Source organism: Crassostrea angulata, chromosome 2, assembly GCF_025612915.1.
Source record: "Crassostrea angulata isolate pt1a10 chromosome 2, ASM2561291v2, whole genome shotgun sequence".
Classification (NCBI taxonomy): domain Eukaryota; kingdom Metazoa; phylum Mollusca; class Bivalvia; order Ostreida; family Ostreidae; genus Magallana; species Magallana angulata.
Window position 1 is genome coordinate 57,172,945 of NC_069112.1, and position 25,945 is coordinate 57,198,889.

General features: G+C 32.0%; 1 protein-coding gene and 1 pseudogene across 1 annotated transcript; one reads left to right on the plus strand and one right to left on the minus strand.

Moving 5' to 3' along the window:
* Positions 1-25,945, plus strand: part of LOC128174544 (multiple epidermal growth factor-like domains protein 10) — a 293,920-nt pseudogene that overhangs the window by 244,563 nt on the left and 23,412 nt on the right.
* Positions 8,959-20,381, minus strand: LOC128172595 (uncharacterized). The gene is made up of 4 exons (XM_052838380.1): positions 19,670-20,381; positions 11,526-11,966; positions 11,166-11,378; positions 8,959-10,929 (listed from the first exon to the last, which is right to left on the minus strand). The coding sequence occupies exons 2-4, from the start codon at positions 11,964-11,966 to the stop codon at positions 10,684-10,686; spliced, it is 900 nt and encodes a 299-aa protein (XP_052694340.1). The 5' UTR covers positions 19,670-20,381; the 3' UTR covers positions 8,959-10,683.

Consider the following 25,945-nt stretch of genomic DNA (forward strand, 5'->3'; position numbering starts at 1 on the left):
AAGGGACTGTCTCAAAAGCTTCATAATATAAATCAAATTGTATGAGATAAATAGAACATCTATAATTGTGTGATTTTATATTTGCTTTATCCAACTCGTTGAAATGGTTATATTCGCTCGGCAAGCCTCGCGAATATATACACCATTTCAACTCGTTGGATAAAGCAAATACAAAATCACACAATATAGATATCCTCTATATATATATATCTTATATAGATATATCTATATATCTTATATAGATATATCTATATATATATATATAGAAGATATATATAGATATATATCTTCTTTTCTTTATAACTTTTTAAAGAATAATTCATAATCTTCGTCCTCTTCTGTATAACAGACCTGAACAGTATCACGTAGACAGCTGTCAAGAATTTACTTCACGATATGTTTACTTTTAGACATCGATTTTGAAACTATTATAATACGTTTATTTTATGTTTACTAATACGATAAAAACTACAACAATTATCAACACATTTATGGCTATAGATGGAAGTTCGTACAAGCATCGTGGTTATTAAAAAGAGGGCTGGATGGCTGTGGTACATGTACCTACTCCAATGAAAAGAAAAGCTCTGTATAGAGATATAGGAGGCCATTTAATTTTCAAAGTTTAAACTTAGGAATTTTCTTTCCTTAATGAGTTTACGGCTAACAATCATACAGGTCTAGAATTCTTAAGTAAATATGATACCACGTAGTTTGTTGACTTCTTCAGTCTCTTTAAAAAAAGAGAAATATTTCAGTTGTCCTAAATAGTGTTTTAAAATCCATAATTTAAGGCTTAAACGCTTAAAACATAAATCATTAACAAATTACCGCTGGTGCATAACGTTATAAAAATGTTTGCTATGTAGACAAGGTGAGGCCTATATTCCTAATTAATGTTTTCTTGATAGGCATATTAAGAACATTTTCCGCGTCTACAATCATTGAGGTGTATTTTGAAAGACATTTTCAGAGAAATTACATTTTCATTCTAAGAAATGCATAACATTTAGTTAAGATAAAACGCACAAAGTCTTAGCGCCTTTAAAAAAGTCTTAACGTTATCATCTTTATAATATAGTATAATATAATAAAATATAACATAATAATTGTTGTATTAAGAGTATTTATGTTTCGGGACCGTCAATTTTTAGTTAGAGAAGTCGAAAAATATAACCATATCCATTAAGTCGGTTTAAAATGGTGAGTTCTTTGTTTCATTTCTTTATAGGTTGTCTGACCTTAGGATATTACGGAGAGAACTGTTCCGCTCCTTGTCCAGAAAACTGTAAGGGTGGAGACAGTGACATTGTGGATGGAACTTGTATAAGCTGTGTTCCGGGATATAAAGGTTCTATGTGTAACGAAGGTACAGCTTACACAGTATAATGTTTAATTTCACTGATAAAAGTTAAGTCTTATGGACGTATTTATGGCGTTGGCAAGCTAACATATGCATATATATATTTCATTGCTCGAGATATTTATCTTTGTTTATTTAAACTTCACTTCAAAGTCTGTGGCGCTTGCTACGAAAAAGAACAATGTGACTACAAAAATGGTACTTGTCCAAATGGATGTGAGGACGGGTATAAAGGGAGACAATGCAAAACTGGTAACAATGAACAAGTACATTCAGGGTTATTTAGAATGGATGTAGACATGACGGTTGAATATTCAATTCAAATAGATTTCATTATGTTCTTACTAAATTTCAAATTATGTTTATCTTTTGTAAACTAAGTAATCCGATTCAAAAACCAAATAAAAATACATGCTTACATGTATATTTAAACGATTGGGACGCATGATATTTCTGCCTGTATGTAGCAATTTTCCATGACTATGATGCGTGTTTAGTAGAGTGGGTGCTTGCGAGCACTCATGAAAATTTTTGTCACGGGTATAGGGAGTTTTTAAGATCGTTCGCAAATACCTGCTCTGCTGAATACGCAAATCGGCATCCTTATGCATATATTTTTTTTTTCACTGAAATTGTTTGTTCAACTTTATTTTTTTGTCTTAATCTAAACTTTATAGGTATATTTTGTTTGACAAAAATTCCAAAGTTAAGAGGAAGAATAATTAAAATAAAAGTCATCGTAAAATTAAAAAAAAGTTGATTGCAGGAAGTTATATGATATTCTGACTAACCAATATCTATTTAAAATCTACTCACTTTAGGCTACATGATATGATGTAATATTTTCATTTTGATTGATAAAAACTGTATAGATTTTTTCATTCCTGTCTCCCTAACGTTCAGCTACTTTCAAATTTTTGTCAACGATTCCAGAAATGATTCTATGGGATATCCGGTAAAGCTCGAACTTGTTTAAAGTTATTAACAAAATTTGAAATTCCTCTTTTTCATGTAATGTCAGTTTGCAACAACAACACGTATGGACCTAACACTAATGGCTCTAAAATCCCCTGTCCGTATGAAAACCCCCTGTCTTCCCCTGTCACCCCCTGTCTTTTCACTGTCATCCCCTGTGCACCCCCGTACACATCCCCTGTGTGCTACTGTAAGCCCCCTGTCACCCCCTGTACGCCCCTGTAATCCCCTGTAAGCCACTGTATACCCCTGTGCATGCCCCTGACAATCCCCTGTACGGTTTTTAACTGCTCGCTAATTAAATAGATAGCCTTTGAATAATTCGGATTTTTAGAAATTTATAAGTAGCATTCATGTTTAAGACAGTGCTGGTTTTTCTTTGCATTTCATAGAGGGCAATATATTACAAACGTGAATAATTTTTACTAAACATTGACGCAGATCAAGATAATTCTACACTTGTATACAGATAAACCGCTTATTTTATTACATGCATTTAAAAATATAACCGTGTTCTGTAATTTGTAAAAAAAAAAAAAAGAAAAAAAGAAAAGAAGTGGAGGAGTGCGTGAAATCTGCAGTGTTCTGTGCCATGTAACCTGCTTGAGCTAATGCACATAATAACACAACATGATCAGCACGTGCAGATAACCACACACCTATCATAACGTCCACCACTATATCATAATGCCTCCAGTCTATTTTATGAAAGTTGACTTTTGGTTATATGGAGTGTTATGATATTTAATTTATCAAGATCCTCGAGATCTTTGTTCCAACATCCCCACACTTGGCGGGTGCCCTAGCTAGCCAAGGTGTTTCCGGAATCTCTCCTCCTCTACCTGGGGAGTAGCCCGTGTCCCAGTCTGTATAAAAGAGGAGGCAGAAAGACAGCTTCCAGATGACTACTCTTTTATTTTTATATAGTATGACATTTTAACAATAAATATCAATATTAATTACAATGAAATTTATCAACATTAATATTCATTACAAAAATCTCTGAAAATAAAATATTAGTTGAACCCTCTGAGTCTATTTACTTTACTTTCGAGAATGCGCGCAAGCCTTTTAATTTATCTTACCTGTATAAAAGAGGAGGCAGAAAGACAGCTTCCAGATGACTACTGGAGAGCTGTGTTTCCCGCACCCCCATTTCATACGCACGGACACTGCGCTATAACATTCTCCTCCTAATAAGTAAATGCGATCAAGTGCATACTAATGATCTGACGCACCGTGGTCAGTAGAAGCGTTTTATTTAGATTTCTTACCCGGCATCGACAGGCTCATCACTGGACTTAAAAACACATTTCTCCATGAACATAAACATACGTTATCTATTTAATGCATGTACTTTAACCAATTTCTATAGAATTTCCGTTATGATACACCGATCGAAATGATGAAATGATCACCTATATTTTGACTATTTTGTCCAGTGTAATGATACATAGAATTAAATAAGTCTTTAAGAAGTCCATGTAAATCGCTGGTATTTGTTGTCAGCATTTTTGTGTATAAATGAGAGAGAGAGAGAGAGAGAGAGAGAGAGAGATGATTTTTGTTGGAAGGGGGGGGGGTTAGACCTATTCATTGACACTTTTAACTTCTATCAGTGTGCATTTTCCAGTTTAGTAATTTATATGCATTACTGTATAGAATTGTCCTCATGTAATTAGAGCAATGATACGGTTATTGAATGATTTAATGCATGACTGTATATAAATGCCGGTGACGGGGTAAAATATATACACACATGCATTATCTTAAACAATGTTACGTGTTTCGGATTAGAAAAATATCATACATTTATTTAAATTCAATTTGATTTGAAAAATGAAAAATATGAAAGAGCAATATACAGTTTTAATTCATATCACTGTGCCAAATAATGTTCTGAATTTAAAGCTCTTCAATCTTTTCGTGTTTGAAATTCTCAGAACTGAAAAATTTAAATTTTCAATTTCTTGTTTCTTTACTTAACAGACTTGGACACAAGTCATAAGGGGTGTTTAAACAACATATTGCATTATTGTGTATCATTACCGAGAATCCAGACCTGTGGACGTATATGTGTATATACAAGTACACGTGTGTCTGTCACCTCATTGTTCCCAGTCTCGCTACCGTGCACTGCAAATTGTCAAGAAGGGCTGTATACAGTATATAGCTAATATGTAATCACTGACCGACCATTCAGATCTGAGGAAGTGTGTGTATATATACATGTACACGTGTGTCTATCATCTCTTTTTTCCTATCTCGCTATACCGTGCACTGCAAATTGTCAAGAAGGGCTGTGTACAGTAGCTATTATATAATCACTGACCGAGTGAAAAAAAGTCAACATCCTCTCCTTTGAAAACAGTAGCTTCAATCAGCTTGTTGTTAATCATGTGTCAAGTTTTTTGATTAATTGATGTAGTGTAGAATAAAACATTGATGAATTTAAAATCAATTTGACAGCTCTAAGTCTAATCTAAATAATTAGGATTGCATGTTTACTTATTAGTTAATTCCCGGGTAAACTATTTGTTACTTTCAATTCAAAATCAATGCAATTTAGGTAATGAAATTAAGATTGCATGTTTACTTATTAGGAAATTAATTCACGAGTAAACTATACATTTCATGAATTTAATTCAAAATCAATGCAAACTCTCTCTCTCTCTCTCTCTCTCTCTCTCTCTCTCTCTCTCTCTCTCTCTCTCTCTCTCTCTCTCTTAGTATCTAAATAACCTCCTACATGTATAGAAAACACATTTACATGTTCTGACCTTGGCGGCAGATTTCTGTTCACTGGCAATTAATTAACACTTTGCAGAGATATGAAAATTAGATTTTAGAAATTAATGAAATTTTTTAGAGCCAGTAGTGTAATTGCTCTAGGACATGTGGACATTGTCTCTACCTGTATTGAGAAAAATGTAACAACGTGACCGGTCAGTTTCCTCGCCGATGTGTTTCCAGTTTTCAAGGAGACCTTTGTATTGAATGTACATACATTGCATATTATTCGATTTATGTTAACTGATTCAGTACCCTTTGTGCATGCGTGGCATTTTTCTCCAAAATCATGAGAAAAATGTATGAATACCTGAATATGTAAACATTTTTTACTTTGGTCATTTGTTGTTTATTTCCAGCAAGAGATAAATTCAAGAACAAGACACTCGTACGGCCAATGAATGATGGTATGATTATTTAACAGCATACATGTAATGTAAAATGTTATAATAATATTCCATTCTAAATATTTTTTTTTAAAAATTGTACAATTATCTGGTTGTGTAAAGTATATACAATTACTCGTTTTGTTTTAATTTAGTTCAGTTGAAATAAAATCAGAAATGTTACATGATAGCGTTGATTAAATTTTGATCTCTAGAAATTCTTTAAGTATTTAAATAGACAATGAAAAATTTGAATTAAAAGGACAAATAATCATTGGTGTTTGGATTTCTCAAAACTACGTTTGAATATGAGAAAGGAATATAATCTAAACACATCAGATAAAAGTGATCGTGTACATGCTTGTTAGGGACAGCTGAAATTACAAAAGACTAAAATTATTTTGACCAAAAAATATGAAATCAATATGACGAAATCTATGTAACGTAGTATTTCCCTTCTTTTTTTTTTTATCTTAAAAAGTGTAAACAAAGTAATAAACAACTCAATACGATATTGAATAAAACAAAAGGAAGAATGGACAATTGCTATCGGGTCCTAGTTCTTTGTGGCTCCGCAAGGAATTAATCAAAGCAACTTACATCTAAAAATGTAAAAAACAAAATAACACAATGTAACAAACAAATAAACAAAAAGAAATGAGTATAGGTAAAAAGGAAAGGAAATATTGCCCCCCCCCCTTTAATAATGATGTAACTGCATAAATTAGAGAAACCTGTTCATGTATATGATATTCTTTTGCAGCTTATGGTCCACCTGTTTTGCAAACTACAGTTCAAGATCCTTTTTATTCCATTATCATCGTTGTTATATTGTTTTCAGCCAGTGCTCTTACTAACTTCATGTACGTTACTTATTAGTACTCGAATTATTTTTCACTCGATCGTGATCGTATTTACTTGTAACATTTGAAAATACGTCATGTCAGTTTACTAAACTTTCAGATCCAGACAGGTACTTGCAAGATGCCGCAATCGAGAAGAAATGGTAGACAAATCTGTCGAAAACCCGAACACTATTGTGAACAGTATTTATATTCAAGAAAACGGACTTTCTGCTTACCAAGAAATCGAGCATGCTGACCAAAGAGTAAACTATAATGTATATACTTCATTAGCATAGAACCCGAATGAAAACTACGTTTTTTCAAAGATATATGTTATGTGAAAATTCGAATCATTTGTAAGAAAGACGAACTATTTTTTTTTAAATGTTTTACCCTTACCCTTGACACGGCCAAATGAACATATTGGTATACTGGGATCTGTTAAAATGTTGAAAAAGAAACAGCATCCCATTTTTTAAAGCATTTGAATGCTATATTCGCCTTTTGTTTTTGTAATATATTTTGTGTGATATTTTTGTGTTCTTTTTCATTTGTTTATTGCTTTTGCTTAATGTTTGTTTTTGTTTGTTTGTTTTTTTATTTTTTCAGGGGTTTCACATAAACGTTACGTCTATTTCTTGTTGATTAAATGTTTTCATTTATAAATAATGTAAAAATGTTTTGAATGCCTTGTTTAATACAAGACTCTCATTTAATCAGTCTTAACATGAGTTGTAGTTTAAGCTTATCTCCTACCAAAAAAAGGAATTACAGTAATCCTTGAAGTCATTTTGACGCAACTGAAGCTCCAAATTTTTGAAATTTATTTTTCTATTTTTAAGGTTTAGATTTATGAGTGTCGTTGATGCTTTCTAACATTTCAAAGCTCAGGTTTTGTTATTGTTTACATATGTGTTCTATCGGTTAAATGATATGTTGATGGTATTATTCTATGGTATACTGATATTCAGTTGAATGGGAGAAAAATAAAGTAGTCTAGACGAAACATCTCTTAAATTGCTTTTTACTCTGATATATCTACAGACAACACAAAATGTGAAACTCGAATAACCAAAACAATGTTTGTTGCAGATTGTTTTCTGAGAAAAAAGTTAGATAATTAAATAGCTGAAAAAAATTATTAAGCGAAAGTGATACGGAGCGGAAATAACCCTGTATACAGTTTGTCTTTTTTTTATTCGTTGAAATGAAATATTGGTTTTTCATATTAAAGTGCTTGAATTTTCTTATTGACTTATTGCTATTCATTCCTTTTTCAGTTAAGACAGATGGATAAAGCATTTGAGTTTGATATGTTGATTGATCGAAATACTGTGAAATCATTAGAGTTCGTGGTGGCTCAATTTTCGTGGAATTGGTGGATACCCTTCACCCACGAATTAACATCCTCCACGAATTAATAAATTAGGGTATTAAGACATATTTCCTTTGCAGATTGAACAGAATACACGAAAATACGTTTCCACGAACCTGTAAAATTTAAGCAATCCACGAAAATTGGCCCCCATGAAATGTAATGGTTCCACAGTAGCAGGTAATCGATGTAACACAAAGTAAAAGCAATGCATAATACCAGTCTCGTTCCAATATATTGTGAATAGAGTGTAATTTAATATGGCTTTAAGAGGATGTGGATAGTCATGATCATTTATTTTTAGAAAATATTTATCCCCTGAAGACGAAGAGCTCCTTTTAAAAATATTAGTAATTATTCATAATTTTAAACCTTAAAATTTGTAGAATGTTCCTTTACTATGTAACATATTGTGCGTCTATTAATGATATTAAATTATTTAAGGTTGATATGACGGTTTGATTTGCTGATCATCCAGCCTTCTAATGATCTACGTTACAACGGTTTGTTATTTTTAACACGGTGTGTTGTCATTGCCTTCAATGTTTTATCTTGCCAAAGCATATACTGAACATGCACCCCTCCTGGTTATATTCTTTTGTACATATAAGATCAACAGGACTGTAATTAATATTTGTTTGCTTTTTGTTTAAAGTGTACCAAATTATGACAATACTCTTGAGTCATCGCATTTTACAGTTCCGCAAGACAAACGTTTGCTGTAAGTGTAGTAATTCCAAGACTAATTCGCTTCTGCATATGCATACAATATAAAGATAAAACTTGTTCTTTTATTATAGGTCCTTCAGATATTTACTTCCCATGCTACTCCACTTTTGAAAGTTAAAGGATCACAGATATACGAACAGTTTCCGTGTTGCAGTGAAAAAATATTATATAACCATTAGTGGCTAACATGTAACTACAAAAAAAAATCAAAGTACTGAAAGTACTGATACGAGTTGATGGTATTGAATAACCCCCTTGTTTCAAATGAACAAGACTTTCAAATCCATATAAAGAATGCTGTCAAGTAAAGTATTATAAGGTAAATAGATAGGACCCTTTAAAAGATAATAGTGCAACAGGATTATAAATCAGATTTATGGAGTTATTCTATTTTTAAATTCATTTCTATACTGTTGTATCACATTTGTATGTTGGCAGTTGATCCCAATAGTTAATGAAAAGGAAAAAAACAAACAAATAGACTTATTTGTAGATTCAAAGTAACTGGTTTATTAACAATAAAAAAAATGTAGCACCAATATTGACATCAGTGGACATAAAATTATAGTTCCTGATTATCAATTTTTATGAAAGTTGTTAAAAAATGACTATACATTTTCAGTTAGAAACAAATAAAAACTTTCAAATTTAAGATGATATTTTTAAGTAAAATACCAACAATTTTAACAAAAAAATCCTAAAATGTTTAATAGTTCTAGTTTAACACAATTGCAAGTAAAAGCAAAAGCAGAATAAGAAGTAGAGATCTATTGTATACAATCACTAACAGTAATTTTTCATCATATATGCATAAACAATTTCAAAAGAACAACAGATATTTATATCGAATATTGAAAAAGAATCAGTGCTATCAAAACTACTAATTACGTGCACTCTGCGTCCAATGAGTGCTGCATTCTACCATCAGTTTGTGTAAAGAGAAATTTAACTATCCTAGAAGAAAAACAAGAAATAATACATCTATCTCAGTTGTTCATCTCAACTAAAAAAAAAATTCTAATGATGCATGCAAGTATACAAATGCATATATCCAAATCCAATAATGAACCCAAAATGGGATCAGACAGGCTTTATTACAATAAGGGTGTAAACTGGCTATATTTTCAAAAGTAAACAAGGTAAACAAAAATTTCAAAAATGAAATATTTGTGATTGTCATGTACAAGCATTAATTAACTTTAGAAAGTATCGCACAAGATATTTGTGCACAATGAGACCTGCAAAGGATATAAAAATGGCATATCAAAAACTGTATAGTTACCCAGTTATAATATAAAAAATAATGAAATAGTATCTATGCTTTGAAATATTACATTTGCTTCTGCTCGGACATGTATTCAGCCATCAGTTCAAACAAAAAAGTTAAATGTAACTGTTCTAAAAGGAAACATAAAAAATTTGTACATCTATCTACAGGAAAACAAATTATGTCAAGAATCCAAACATACATTGGTAAAACAATGAAAATGATGCAAGCATGTAAACAAGTGCATTAAATTACCAGTAAATGCAGCAATGAACCTTAAAATAATAAAAAGGTATCCATGCTTTCAAACATTACATTTACTTCTGCTCATATATTCAACTATCAGTTGAAACAACAGTAGATTGAACTACTCAAAAAGAAAACAATAAAAAAAAAAGGAGAACATTTATCCACAGAAACAAATACATGTAATGTCAAGACTAGAGTTCAGCACACAAAGGTAAAAATTAAAATAATGCAAACATGTAAAAAGTGAGTGCATTAAATAACCAGTTAATGCATTAATAAACTTAAAATCATATCAGAAAGGGTTGATTAAATACAATTAAAACTGGTTATATGTCATCACAATTCATGTTTTGTAGATTTTAGTGTTTAGAAAAAATTGAATAGTTCACAAGTAGAATATCATAAAATGTAAATGTACCATTGACATTCATTATTTAACTTCAGCAAAGAACATAAAAAGGTGTTAATGTGAAAAATAGGAAAATGGCTGATTGAAAAGAATATTGCAACCAAGATTACAAATTTACAAAACTGAAATCCAACAATTTTTTTTAAAAGAATATTTAAGTTTCTAGTTGAACACAATATGGTCATCCTGAGAACACTTTATCAATCCCTCAGTTCAAAATAATCTTGTTTTGAAGAACTGAACTTGAATCATTTACTACCAACAATTAATAGTGTCAAACAACATTATCATAAATTTATGAATTTGTTATTGACTCTACAGAGCTATCCTTAACCTGTAGTCTGCAGGAGAATGGTAGTTTTTGTTGCAACGTATTCTCCACTTCTTCATCGGTACATTCCAGGAATTCAACAAGAATGTCCAAAGCAATTGTGAAAGTTTGGAAATCTTCTCCAATTGTAAAGAGTACTGTGAAGCAGTTGTCACCAACCTCATACCCAACAACAGTCCCTTCCAAACTTGAGCTTGGTGGTTCTTTTTCCTAAATATAGAAATATGAAAAAAATTGGACAAATATTTTCACATTCTATTATTGAATTTTGTGATCGACAGTTAGAGTGTAAAATATTATTTATATTCTTCATGCTGTATTAATACATGATACAGGCATTAGAAATATAATTTCATACAGTAAAGTTTTATTGCATTTGTCATTACCTACATCAGATTATGCGATTTTTTTTAGAGTAGAATTTATAATATTTTAACAGTTCATACCTGAATGGTTGTCTTTGATGTTGTTGACACAGAGACTTCATCATTGAAACTTGTTACGACTACATCAGTAAAACTCAGAAATTTTCCAACTGCTGCTGAATCGGATAGATTTCTCCACAGCGACACCTTTACACAATCCGTTTCATCTTTTAAAGTTACAGATTTCACTTGGACATCATTTCCTTTGACTTTCACAGTTTTAATCATATCTTCCTGAAATAATGGAGACATATCAATGTCACACTAAATTTTCCCCTCTGTTATATATTTAAGATCAATTACAATTTTTAAAATCTTTCTGTAACACATGCATTTTCTATTAAATCATATCCAAATTTACAAAAAAAGAAATAGACTTACTGAAACAACTCGACCCTGAATGGAGACCTGGGTTTTTACTGGACTGGTCTTTGCCTTTTTGATAGGAATTGTCACTGCTGGTGGCGGATTGGCGATTAATTCCGCCCTGTCCAGCAGTTCTTGTCCAACTTCCAAGTTGGAAGTCTTCATGACTTTAGAATTTTTTGTTATGATTATTGACTCTGATGGCTCTCTTTTGAAGATGTAATTCATAAGAATTACTGAGTTTCCCTTCTGCAAAGTTTTTTCTTTTGTCCTGTCATACAGGATGCACTTGATGGCTCCAGTGCTGTCAGCAACTCCAATGATTTTGTACTCCTTTTTTTCTCCTCCATCAACCTGATAATGCATAGCTCCACTCACTCCACCAACTCTTGCTTTCAAAGGCAGTGTGTAGGGCTTATTGCTTTTGGAATTTTTCAGCTTTGCTATGTTAAGCATCTAAAAAGAAGTAAGTGAAGTTAATGAATACAAGGAGTAATTTTTACATACTAATAAAAGAAACATTTTCATGAGAAAAACATAAATATCAGTAAAAATTTCATATGAAAGTTACTGTAATTTAATATTCAGTCTTCTGCAAGTGTTCTATTAATATCAATGGGGAATTAAAACACACTTTTTGAATGGCCAAGTTGACTTGAGTTCATATCAAACTGACTATTCAAGTGAGACATATATTGGTTTATGGTCAGAGTAATATGACTCTAGCGTACCCCAAAAATTAATCTGAATAGGTAGGATGTTTGTGTAAATATGGTCTAAAGTGGAATCATAGTCTGCGGTGCTGCCAGTCTGCAAATATCGTAAATTAAATTCTTTCAACATATATTTGGCAAATGTATCTGATTTTGAGTTATCAACATTGAAATCACCAGCTAATACAATGGCATTTGGATTACTTGCATGAATCTTTATGATGTTTCTTAATGATTTTTTCACCTCATTGCTTTTCTCTTGTGGAGGAATATACAGAAAAATCAATGAAACTAGTTCTCCAACAGCAATATTTACTGACAAAACCTGTATTCTCCCAAAACTACTTTTTTTAACATTTCTTACTTTAGACAAAATGGTATCTTTAAGATAAACAGCCAAACCATAAGAAGGTCTGTTTCCATCTGTGTTTGGAAAATCATTTCTATGCAATGTAAAATCTTGAATCTCAAGTGAATTATCATCATCACCAGCCATGAGGCGAGTCTCAGAAATAAAAATAATATCTGATGGAAGAATACTTGTATCTTCTCTTAAGTCAAGAATGTGAAGACGAAGTGATCTTGCATTGAAGAATGAGACAATAGATCCTTGTGACAAATTATCCTGTAAATTTCTGACACACAGTTGAAGCATACATTCTTGCCTTAGCCTATCCATTTCCTCTTGCACATACGTTGACACAGAAATTTTATTTTCATTCAAATGCAAAATATGCAAGTTTTTCAGACATACAACTCTACTGAATCCAACATAATGCATATGCTCATTTTTTCTTGTGCCCAAGTGAACAACTGCATCTGTGAGCGTGGATCCTTGGGATTTGTGAATGGTTTTTGCAGCACTCAGTTGTAAAGGGAATTGTTTCCTTTTAACCTGATATGTTCCATTCATGTGGATTTTAAATATTCTGGTTATTTCCAAAATTGGCGTCCATGTTTTACTTATTTCAGGTTTGAACAATCTTGCTAATTTTGTCCTCATTGCTTTCCCAATTTCTTTTTCAGTAAATTCAACCCAGATGATGCTACATCTGTTAGATCCCTCTACTCTAAAATCAAAATGCTTCACTATGCAAGAAGCTCCATTTGTTATACCATCCTGAACGTCTACATTGTTTGTTATTTCAGCTGGAATGTTTAGAACTAGTTTAAGTTTGGTTGACAATCCCATGGTTTTAGAATTTTCAACTGGGATTCGATCCAGAACTCTAGATTGTATTTTTGAATCTGAAGTGCCAATTACCCAGTCAATAGCCTGAATTTCAATTTTCATATTCACTTGTGCAATATCATACACCCTTGTGTTGTACATTTCTACTTCTTTTCTTGTTGTGTACAAATGTGGTATATCAGAAAGCTCAGCATCATCTTCTGTTACATGCATTTTAAAAACATTAATATCATCTGCATTGTGCTTTCCTTCTCGTAGTCTGTTCAACAATTCTGCAAAATCCTTGTCATCCTTTTGTCGCATTATTTTTGTTAGTTCATACATGTGAAAATTGTCCTTCCACAGATTAGCACCCAATGGACCATAATCTCGCTCAGATTGGGAAAATATCCATTTATCCATGACTGGTTTCAGTTGGTATAAATCTCCTACTGTAATCACACTCACACCCCAAAGGGTTTTGGACAGCCCCTTATTTCTTGCAGCCTCAAATTTACAAAATTGAACATGTTTTGGCCTACCATGGATATTTCATCTATAATAAGAACTTTTAAATGCATATATTTTGTTCTAAGAGTATTCAACTGCTGCATGTCAAGTGGCTTATAAGCAAATCCTTGTCCAACAGGAATACAGAATGATGAATGTATGGTAGCACCATTTATATTGTGAGCCGCTTTCCCAGATGGTGCACATAACAAAACATGAAATGTGTCTGGGGATTCATTTAACTGGTGTGAATAAAATTTCAGCAACCCTTGATATAGAGCCCTAGTAACAACACTTTTTCCAACACCAGCTCCCCCTGTCAGAAAAACATACAATGGACTTATCCTTGTTTTTAACCAATGCATTACATGGTTGAAAAACTCTTTTTGTTGTTCATTTAAACTTCTCACCATTTTCCTATATGAATAATCATCCATTTCTCCAAGCTGAGATATGTCTTCTTCCAGTTGTTTTCGAACAATCCCAATGTCAAGCCCAATATCATACTCTGGTGCATGTTTTCCTGGATCAAAACAACCATACTTCTCTGATAATGTATTTCCTTCCTCTTTGTCGATCTCATCTTGATGTTCACAACCAGGAGCAATATACTCAGAGCATGCATTATCATCCATGCAGTGTAACATTTGCTCTACATCATTTATATTGATTTCTCTTTTTTGGTATTCCTTTAGTTTTTTTTCAACTTGCAATCTGCAAGACTGGAAACTTTCCTCAAAGGATGCAAAAGTTTTAATCAGATCTTTTTCCTCATTACGCCATGGAATGAACAGCATAAGATGTTCACGATAATATTTTTCTGAATCCGTTTCTTTATCAAAATGAACCCATCTGAGAACACATGGTTTTTTCCTTTTAATAACTTCTACACCATTTTTGTACACATAACTTTGGGCTAGCTCTTCCACTTCCAATGGAGCATAATGATAGTCCTCTGACATATCTTCTTCATATTCATTTTCTGGTAAAAATTCTTCGTCCAATGCTTTTTTCGTCTTTGCAGTTTTATACTTTACAGAGAACTGTGATACAAAGTCTGCTAGACACAATCCTTCTATTATTTTGGGTCTTTGCTGGTATAAAGTCAAAATATTGCCTGATTCAATGTCAGTGCTGTCATCTTTCAAATCTTCCAAAACATGTCTTGGCTTCAATAATACTACACGTTCCTCAGGTGGTGAAGTATTTATAAAGGTTATACACCTTGAAGAGTGGCGCAAAGGCATTTGAAGAACAATATAAACCGCTTCCTGAGCCCCAATTTCAACATGAGTTAAAAATTTGTTTCCTATTTTGCGAACCTGTTGACGAATATCAGATTCATTCCTTCGAGCCTCTTCACATGCATGGCGAAGCAAATTTGACATTCCCCTTTGTCCCTTTGATATATATGAAACAATATATGTTGCACAAGCATATGGATCCAAAATAAATTGGATGTCCAAGTTTGCTTGCCAGCTTTCAAGTAATATGGGATTGTATGCATTTACTCGACTATCTTTTGGGCTCCTTTTCAAAAATACTCTGTCTTGTTTCAGAGATGATCTAATAGCATGAATGTAAGTCTCTATTTCTACATTCAATACTGACAAATATTGTTCAAATGTTAAATCACTTCCTTTAAATGCATCAGAATTCAGATATGCACAGATATCATTGAAGGTGACAGAAGCAGCAGCAAAATTTTCATCATCATCATCTAAGATGAAAGGATAATAGTGTATGGCATTGGTGGAATAGGAAAATTGAACCTACATATTGGTTTGTTTTTTTTCATACATGTTTTTGCATGCCTATGTGTCTGATAGTTCACAAGTGAACTGTCTGCTCCATCTTTGTTACATGTGACATACTTGTTGATGAAATCTTCTATTTCTTTCTTTTCGTGAGTTACCATGTATGGAGCATCTTTAATCCAAAGAAGCATATGGACATGAGGGGAACCTCTCTGCTGAAATTCTATTCTGTAGAAGAAGTCCTGAATTTGGCCAACAGGATGTATCTCATTACACAAAACATCCGAGAAAAACTTGCTAAATCTGTAATCAAAATATCTTGCACATGTTACAGGATCGGCCTTAATTAATTTACTTTTATGCTCCCAGCTCATGTTCAAGATCTCATCATCTGTATATGATACATTTTCAATCAGCTCACCTAAAGTTTTCAGTAAAGGTGCCCATTTTGTTTCAGCAGCTGAAAATGAGCAAAACCATGTTGGTAATCCTAATTGATTTATCATGGCAAAAATGTCTTTTTTTGCCTTTTCCCAGTAAGGAGGAGATCCCCGTAATGTTCGCAAGACTTGATATCCTTCATTTAATTTTACAATTGACTGAGCAGTTTGTGAGTCAAGAATCTGTGCTGCTGTATACTTTTTACCTTTCATTTTGCATTTACGGATTGCCAGCATGACCTTGTCTTGAATTTGTTTAATTTGCAATTTTTTCAACTTGTAAAACAAATTTGGTATACATGTTGCACATCGCCTATCAATATTTCTCAATTCCCATTTACATATAGTGCTATAATGTAGAGGAACAAGTCTTGAAGCATTGTCTGGTCTTGATTGTCCACAATAAATGGCAGGGAATGCAAGAAATTCTGAATATTTATCTTGGAATATGCTTAGGGGGGTATTGTTTTCTCCAGGTGCCACACTCAAAATTTGATTAAACTCTCGAAAATCTATGCTTTGTAGCATGGTATCTGTATTTCCAGAAGGTCTGTCTTCAAGATTTGTATCTTCAGTCCATGAATCAATCAAGCAATCACTACCTGATTTAGACATTAAAATTTCCTCAGAATCTTCATCACTTTCATTTTCTTGGTTTTGAAATTCCCATTCCTGATCAATTTCTATTCCTTCACTTTGAAACAATGCACTGTTTTGCATTAACCATTTTGCTGCGGCTTTTACTTTGTTGGGACGAATTCTTTCAAATGCAACAGAATGCTTAAAATTTAGACTACGTTTGAATTTCAATGGTATGGTTTCATTTTGACTGAGAACTCTTGGAAGTTTCTTTACGGTTGTTGTAACATCAGCCGGAACGTTAACTACATTTCCAGTTATACTTAGTTGTCCACCCCTTGGCTTTTCCCGCAATTGCATAAATGGAATTCTTGGTGCACAGAGACGTTCTTCTAATTGTGTTAAATCAAGCTCTGAAGGTTTGACAGGAAATTTTAAACCGTTCATTGATGAGCATGGAGGAATTTTCTTTTCCTTTAAATGTCTATAACATGTGTGGCATAATGTATCATCTGAATTCAAGGAACAATACATTAGAAACTCCTCTGATATACCAGTAGCCTTTTTAACAGAGTGTTTAAACCATGTTTGTGTGCAACTTTTACATACAAATGAGGGACCGGTGCTGACAGAGCTGTGAAAGTTCTCAATTACATTTCAATGTCCAGTATTATCATCCACGAACTTTGAAACATTTGAACAAGCAGGGCAATGGTCAATATTTGATAAACATAATCTATCTTTTATGCGCAAAAAAGAATTTTTACCCATGCAAGATGTTTTAATTTGATGCAAGTCAAAAGTACAACTTCCATCAACATGAAATATTCTTCGCAATAGAATTTGAAGCTGTAGAAAACTCTGAACTGTGAGTAGTACTGCTGAACCATTTGGGCATGGGTTTCCAAACTTGTCACGAGCATGAGGATCAAATACATGGAAATCAGAATTTGAATAGAATATTGCAACAGCACTTTCTTTACAAACTAAAATCCCAGAACATGAACCATCTGCAAGACAACAGTTCAACGCTGCTGGCAGAGAATAAAATGGGGTATTATCTTGGAATGAACTGCTCATGTCCCCAGAAAATGTAGTCTGAATGGTCAATTTCAAAAGTTTATCAGAAAAACATATACCCTTCGGGAGATCACTCGGATGTAAATAAGGAAATAAACATTTGCGACGTGTGTGTTTGTAAAGCTCATCACCCTTATAAAGCAAAAAATGGAGATCATCTGAATCCCATTTTTTAACTTCTTTTCCGGGCAAACTTTTGAATGCTATACTTGCTAGTGCATTGGCAACACACTGCCTGCCTCTACTTAATTCTGAAAAATCCTCTGATCCTTGATGCATCATAGCTGCAACACATTGAATGTCTAATATTTCATTAGACTTGCTCATTTTGCTCTCATAATTACTGCTTACACAAGTGTGTGCATGTCTTTTATTGCCAACATTTTCTTCGGTATTATTACTGCCACTCCCTCTTTTTCTCCTATTTCTCAAAGTATACTTATCCGAATTTTCCATTTTTTTTCCTTAGAATCTTATGGGGCCAATTCTTTCTTTTATTTTATATCAAAATGGAAAACCCATATCAAGGGGAAATTTTTAGCATTAACCAATAAATATTAGCTCTTTAAAAATAAATGAATATTTAACCACTTTTTTATTTCAAAATCTTTCATATTCATATACACTGAATGTATTTTAAGTGTTAATTTAAAATTTGTCTCCTTGATTTTTATTTATACATTCATATGCCACTCCTGAAATTCAACTCCTTGATTTGAAAGATTTACAGTTATATGCAAAGTAAATATTTCATTTTCTTGATTTTTTTTCAACACTTGAAACTCATCTTCTTGATTTTCATTCATACACAATTGTCTTATATGCCACTCTTGAAAATTCAACTCCTCGACTTCCAGTTATGTGCAGCATAAAAACTCAATTTCTTGATTTTTTTTCCAACACTTGAAACACATCTCCTTGATTTTCATTCATATACAATTGTCTTATATGCCACTCTTGAAAATTCATCTCCTCGACTTCCAGTTATGTGCAGCATAAAAACTCAATTTCTTGATTTTTTTTCAACACTTGAAATTCCACTCCTTTATTTTCATTTATTAGTATCGATATATAATGATGTTTGCCACTCTTGAATTTCAACTCCTGGACTTTTAGTTATATGCAAAATAAAAATACATCTTCTTGATTTTTTCCAATCTAGATTTGTAACTTGTCTCTATGACATGAAACTCTGAATTATATATATCGAAGTGAATTGAGCATGCTTTATATTTCATTTATACATCATTTGTTTGCATATACTGTATGTACCTAAATATTCTGTAAGGAATTTATCAGACAGGCATCTGCACAGCTGGAGACCCAAGCGGAAACCAACCCTATCTTTGCAATGCTTGATGTGTAATTCAATATCTACAGACTGTAACTACAGATGGTGATACAGCTCTTGCTGTGAATAAGATGTATACAAGAGCAGGGACTATAATCATGGGCTGAACAGCTTCTTCATAATATATACTTATACTTATTCACTTTGATAACTATTGAAAAAATAACTGTTTAAATTCAATATAAACTAAGAAACAGTTAAAAGTCTAACACGTACGGTACACCTACTGACATTACATGTATATCCCTATGTTTTAAATATGTAAACTCATGATTGCAGTGTTTATTGCTCGATAAAATTGTAAATTGGGAATAAGCTTTCTAAAATTGAACACATTAAACAGTATCACTATCGCTGATAAACATATCCATTCGATCGATAAATACAGGAACTTATATAGGTCTCTGATAATTATTCAAAAATCGCTAGCATCATGACTGACATGAACATGGACGAACCCACGCCACGGCCGAGTACATAAATTGTAAACAAACAATAGGAACGACTTGTCAGGCCTCTCTGAGAAGACACTTCACAAAAAGTGGAATATAAATTTACCTTTTCAACTGGAACTGCTCACTTTAATTCTTTCTCTCGCTGTAGATTCTTCAATTGATAACTTCGACACTGCTGATCTTCTCCCTCGACACTTTGTTTACAAACACAGACAGCGTGCGCGTATTGATACATACTTCCAACTCTCAAAATTTCCATAATAATTTTTATAAAATCAAAGTGTTTATTTAAACAATATTTGTTTATATGATTTAATCAATGAGTAACAATTATATACATTAATTGATGTATATACTGAGAAAATTTGGATTACATCTAGAGACCTATTTTTTTACATTTCATTTTCCCTTTGAACGATTTACCGCTAACGCGGGAAAACAGCGCAATAAGATGTAGTTTATTTTGGTACCACCAATTACGTCAATCGTGTAAAAATAGTGGTTTGTCTAAAGTTTAAATATGTTTAATTCTTGGAACAAATTTTGCAGTTTGTTTTTTAAAATGTATTTTCTAATATGTTATTTATATTTTAAACAAATATTCTGAGAAATATTTCACTTTTGACGCTACATTTTCATAACACTACTTTCTTTCGCGGACTGATAATATTTTTTTAATTAATCATTACCAATTATTTAAATAAGTAGGCTTTCATGGATAATAAAAACCCAAGTATTTATTCATATTTTATCCAAGTTTCAAAAATACCCCCAAAATTTGATCTTATATGTATACAATATATTCATATCGAAAATGTGCTTCGACTCGATACATGGGGAACCCCTTAGCACTGACATAACTGAGTTGATTCCATCAACTCGTAAAAAGAAAATTGAAGCCTATTAAATACTCGTCAGTGTGCAGTGTGTAAGTCTTTTATAAAGTTGTTCTAAATATAGTGAGGCGATGAACTTTGCTCTTTTTTAAAAACCAATATTTGTTTGAAAATGATGCTATTAATATCTGAATTATTAACAAACTGTAAAACGTGATGACTCTATGTATTTTCAAATAGAATTAAATCTGTTTAATGATGGAAAAATACAGTTCCTCATCACGCAGGGGTGTTAAGGAAGCATATGAGCAATTTAGCGTCTTATTTTGACTGTTATATTCAAAATCGTGGAATAAAATAACTATTTTGAATAAGGTCAAAAACTTAGTATTGTCCTTTAAAATAGATGCCAGTGCAATAAAATCGGGTAGTACATTACTGCCACATTAGTGCATTATCACGTGACAACTATAAATAGCTTACGTATATTCCTTAACATAAAATGAGATAGAACCACACTAATCCGCAGTTTCAAAATAAAATAAACATACCCAAACGAAAGCAAAACATCTCAGTTTAATCAAAACCGCTGCTAGAATCCTATGTGTTTCCTTATTAAAAAGTTATTCATCCGGTTCTTGTAAAACCTTCCCAACTTTTATATAGTTTGCACGAAAAACGGCCAATTGCATCAAAACAACACACAACATGGGATTTTAGCAGCACTTTTCAATTTAAGCATTGATCAAACTAACGATATATACGGGGTAGTGTTGTTCTAGTCGGATTTTTATATCGTAAACAACGACAGAGGAAAGCCTGGCCGAGAAAAAAAAGCAAATTTTCATACCTTTTAGAGAATGTTTGATAAAACTAACATCTCCCCCAGTATTCTTGTGTTCAATTCTCAATAAATCACTCCACAATACTTTATCAGAGTTCTTAGATTAGTTATATTTTGAATATGTTTACAATGCTTTCCGATCAAATTCACACGACATTCAACTTTTAGTCATGACGTCATCAATGTGTAAATCTACGTAATACAAACTAATTTCTGGAAAAAAATTGTCTTCAGTATTTTTTATTTGTTTTTGATCTACGTTTCGTTGCTTAGATATTTAAATATGTACTTAATAATTAAGATTTGTGATTTTACGGAATTACATGTAACTCAGATTCCATATGCTTCCTTAACACCCCCGCGCATATATGAACGAATTTTATTTTGTTTATTTAAACCTGTTTACGATAACTCCGCAGAAACACAAGCAGAATAAAACGTATCCAACCGTCTCCTGTCAAGCGTTAGTTAATCAACCCCCCCCCCCCCCCAAATTAAGTTAATACATAAAGGTTTATTGCTAATTCATTCATGATATCAAATATTCACATCTTGTGTATTTGTTTGCGATAACACTGCGATTTTAATTTGTAACGTATAGTACTAAACTGTTCGCAAATGACATATGGTGGGGTGCAAGCAGGCTTTTCATAATAATGCAAAATGGAAATAACTTAAAAATGTCAGTAATATGAATATTAAATATAAAATATTTAATACCACTTATATAAATGTATTTACATTACCACTGTAATAGTGTGTGATAACACTACTAATCTATTTTGTGATATATAGTCCAATACATTTTTCAAAGTATTTCAATATTTAATCGTACAAATGATGAAAATAATAGAAATTAAAATTCATTCTTAACTCTGAATATTATGAGATGATGAAATACAAACGGGCTTTATCAAATCTATCATTACTAGAACCCTTTGGGATTAGGTCACTCCCGTCCGTATTTGATGACCGAGTTATACTTGCAGAATAGTCCCTTCTTCCTTAAATAAGTAATAAAGATTGTATCCCTGACTTTATGAACACGTACCATTCCTTGAATAATCCTTTTTAATCATATTTTATTATTTATAACTGCAGTAAAAGTTCAAATAGAAAACGAAGTTGAAATGTGATTGGACATTATTAAGATGTATACCAAGAAAGTTTATAATTCGTTTTAAGTTAGAACAGTTAACCACAGTCTTTCAAACGACCTAAGTACACGCGTACGTAGATAAAAAAAAAAGGTAAATGACATAAACATGTGTCATTTGTAATGAAACTACAGCGCCTTATAACTTTTGGGAATATTCAATGTAAAATTTATTTTCAATTTGACCATTGCTTTCAATTTTAGCAAAGAAAAAATAGGCAAATCCAATTGCATTAAACTTCCGTAATTTGATTATTATTACATGTATGAACATTTTGTTTATTATTTTTTAACCAGAAGAAAAAGATAGCCTGTTCGTCTTAATATTCATCGTACTTCCAAATTACTTGTTTATGTGAATATCGTGTTCAAATGTCCTTTTTTGTGTCTTTTTGAAGTTTTGAGAGAATATAACCGAATGTAATTTATGGTAATTTAATCTCTAAATAACTGCTTAAATATATATGTACAAAATGACACACCATGCCAGAAATACCCCCTACAAAACACAACTTATGTACAGAAGGAAGACCATGATCACGATATCGATACAGCCTTGTACACGGATATATATGTAAAATATATTCTCTTTTTGAAGAGTTCATTTGGTTGCATAACTTGATGGGAACATTGGTAAGATTCTTTTCTGGTAAAACTTTGATTTAATTCAAAATAAAAACAAATTTCAATCACTGATCAGAATTTCAATTTATATTATGAATCTATTTACGTAGTTTTATTCCTTGTAACTACATTTTACATGTATATAATATAAAACTTTCATACTTAATTACAAGCTAAGCTGATGTCGCTAAGGTATATGTACATGTATGAATTTTAATTATTACAAATTCAACCAAAAATAAAGTTTTATATGATGACTTTAAAAGCGGTATAAATACGATATTCATATCCATTTTAAGCTGGTACACGCGAATTTTTACATTTACCAGTGTCTTTGCCTTTGATAACACTACGTATCGAATTTGTACTATATAACCCATAATACAAATGACGCCAAATTGAGCGCCAGCGGGGTTTCCTTATTTATATTTATATATTTAATCATACGATGGCTTAAAATTAAATAAATATAAGTAATCAGGAATCATTCTTTGAATATTATTAGGTGATAATTTCGGTCGGGGCGTGATCAAATCTATCATAAAACCCTTTGGGCTTTTTTGGATTTGATTACGCCCCGACCGAAATTATCACCTCATAATACTCAAAGAATGATTCCTCATTCCTTATTTAAACCATACAAAGTCAAGTTACATTTAAGGTGTGTTTTACAATTAACTAGCCTTATGAGATATGAGCTTAATATACTTTATACTTTTTTTTTTACGATTTTAGGATAATATGATTTGGCTAGTCATATTCATCAAACATTTTTGGACTGTGCATACATATGGTGAGTAAATGAATTAAAAAGTATTTATTCTTAGTATTCATCTACTAACATATCTACCAATATCCATGCAGTGATACTTAGTTTAAACAATGTTTTTGAGTTTATCCATAGCAGGTAAAAATAATTGACAAAGTTTACAATAAGTTGGGGGAACAAGCCAAAAGGCTCATATTAATCTATCTCTTAGGTAAGAGAAATAAAAGAAATGCAAATTATATTTGCAAAAAAACCCAAGAAAGCTTATATAAAAACCACATGCAAAATTATAATAAAATGGGAACAAAATACAGTTTGATGTTAATTATTGGAGAGTTGTAATTACGTATGCCATTTAACAGTACGCTAATCCTACGCTAATCTACATGTAAAACTAAAGAAAACAGTACAATATGTAATGAATAAATAGTACTACTTTAAAAAATATGTGAATCATCTATATATTGAAATATGCTAAATGGTTTTACATGGTTTACATTTAAAGAAAGGATCATTAAGTAGGAATCAGTAATCTTTTATATAGCAAAATTTCAAATAAATGACACTTTTTAAAACATACAGTTTTTGAATTGCGTGACGTTTCCAACAATAATTTTCAATAAAAAGGATGTCTGTTACTTTTTTTTAAATGGACTGGATCGTTGTCGCCATTTTTATGCGATATTTATTAATCTCCTTGCGAAAAAGAGTTTTCTATAAAAATATCAAAAATGGGTGAAATTTCAAAGTTTAATTATATGATGTGTATCTTTTCCAAAGAATATTATATGGCTAAAAAATATCTAACTTTTTCAAAGTAGATCTGAAGGGTAATTTTTTGAAAGCGTACCTTAGAGTTTTTGGAAAATTGAACGTACCAAGTGCATTCAATCTAGGCTCTTTAATTATAGATCGCATATCTTCTATTGTGAATAATTGTCATTTGACATTGAATGTGCTCCAATTTCAGAACTATTTGGCCCTCATTAAATAAATATCATTTTTTTAGTGAATAACAATGGAAGATCCATTGATCTGAGAATATGAGGAATACGACGAAACACAATGCAAATAGACTTATTTTTTTTAAAATCAGTTGATTAACAGGCACAATCATTTTACAAACACAATTTCAAAACAATGTATTAAATACATTTGAGATACGCTGACTTACTGACACAAAATGAATACCACTAATATTCATATGTAGAGAGAAAACTTGGCATGGTAATCGTAATTTGGAAACATATATAAACTGAAGTATTATTTGATACTGACTAAGTCCGACGTTTAAATTTACATTTAAAAAAGACGGAAGCGCACTGTTTTTAACATGCAAGTGTGTATATGAATACTTTGGGTTTTGTTTAGTATAGTAACTGGCTTGTACAGGGAAATATACACTTTTTTAATATTCACAAGCTTTTATCAGTTTTCGGAAATTGCTACTGCTTGAACAGGAATGTATTTCCTGGTAAAAAAAATTAGCTATTTATAAAAATGTTCTTTTTCAATATTCATTTCCGTATTTCACAAATTTACCGACGATTCATTTCCCATGTTTTATATTTTAAAGAGAAGTGAAAGCTTTCTAGTACAATGAATTGTTTTGAAGATATTGTTATCGACACTTTTCTTACCGCATTTAAAATTATATCTTTTTGGGTGCTTCAAACACGGACCAACAACGTGAATTAGTGGATATAAATAACATTTATGATTGTCAAATTTTGACAAATTCTACAGAAAATATAGCTGTGAACAGACCTGCCTGGCAGCGTTATCCCTATCACGGCACACCATGGAACGCAATCTTGGCTGTTGACGGACGCCGGTTAGATTTGTCCGCCAGAGGAGGACAGTGTGCGATATCAGCAAATAGTAGATCAATAGCAGAATGGAGGGTAGATCTGGGAGAAATTCGAAACTTGCATCACGTTTTTATACAATATAGGACGGAAAATGTCGCTTGGGGTATTTATTGATTTTCTTTGAGAGAGTAAAGCCTGTTTACTGTAAATTATATATCTGGTGAGTTTTTATGTTCAACGTATCTTTTTGTTGAGTCAGAATACATGTACTACAGTATGTTGTCATTTGGTTAACTAAAATGTGACTGAAATATAACTTAATGGCATAGTTATGTTATT

Bases quoted from the DNA above. Each gene is read 5' to 3' on its own strand.
- LOC128172595 (XM_052838380.1), bottom strand. From the start codon at position 11,966: ATGCTTAACATAGCAAAGCTGAAAAATTCCAAAAGCAATAAGCCCTAC. The intron at 11,379-11,525 runs GTAAGTCTATTT...CCATTATTTCAG, and splicing joins TTCAGGGTCGAGTTGTTTCA to GAAGATATGATTAAAACTGT. The intron at 10,930-11,165 runs GTATGAACTGTT...TTCTATATTTAG, and splicing joins CATCAAAGACAACCATTCAG to GAAAAAGAACCACCAAGCTC.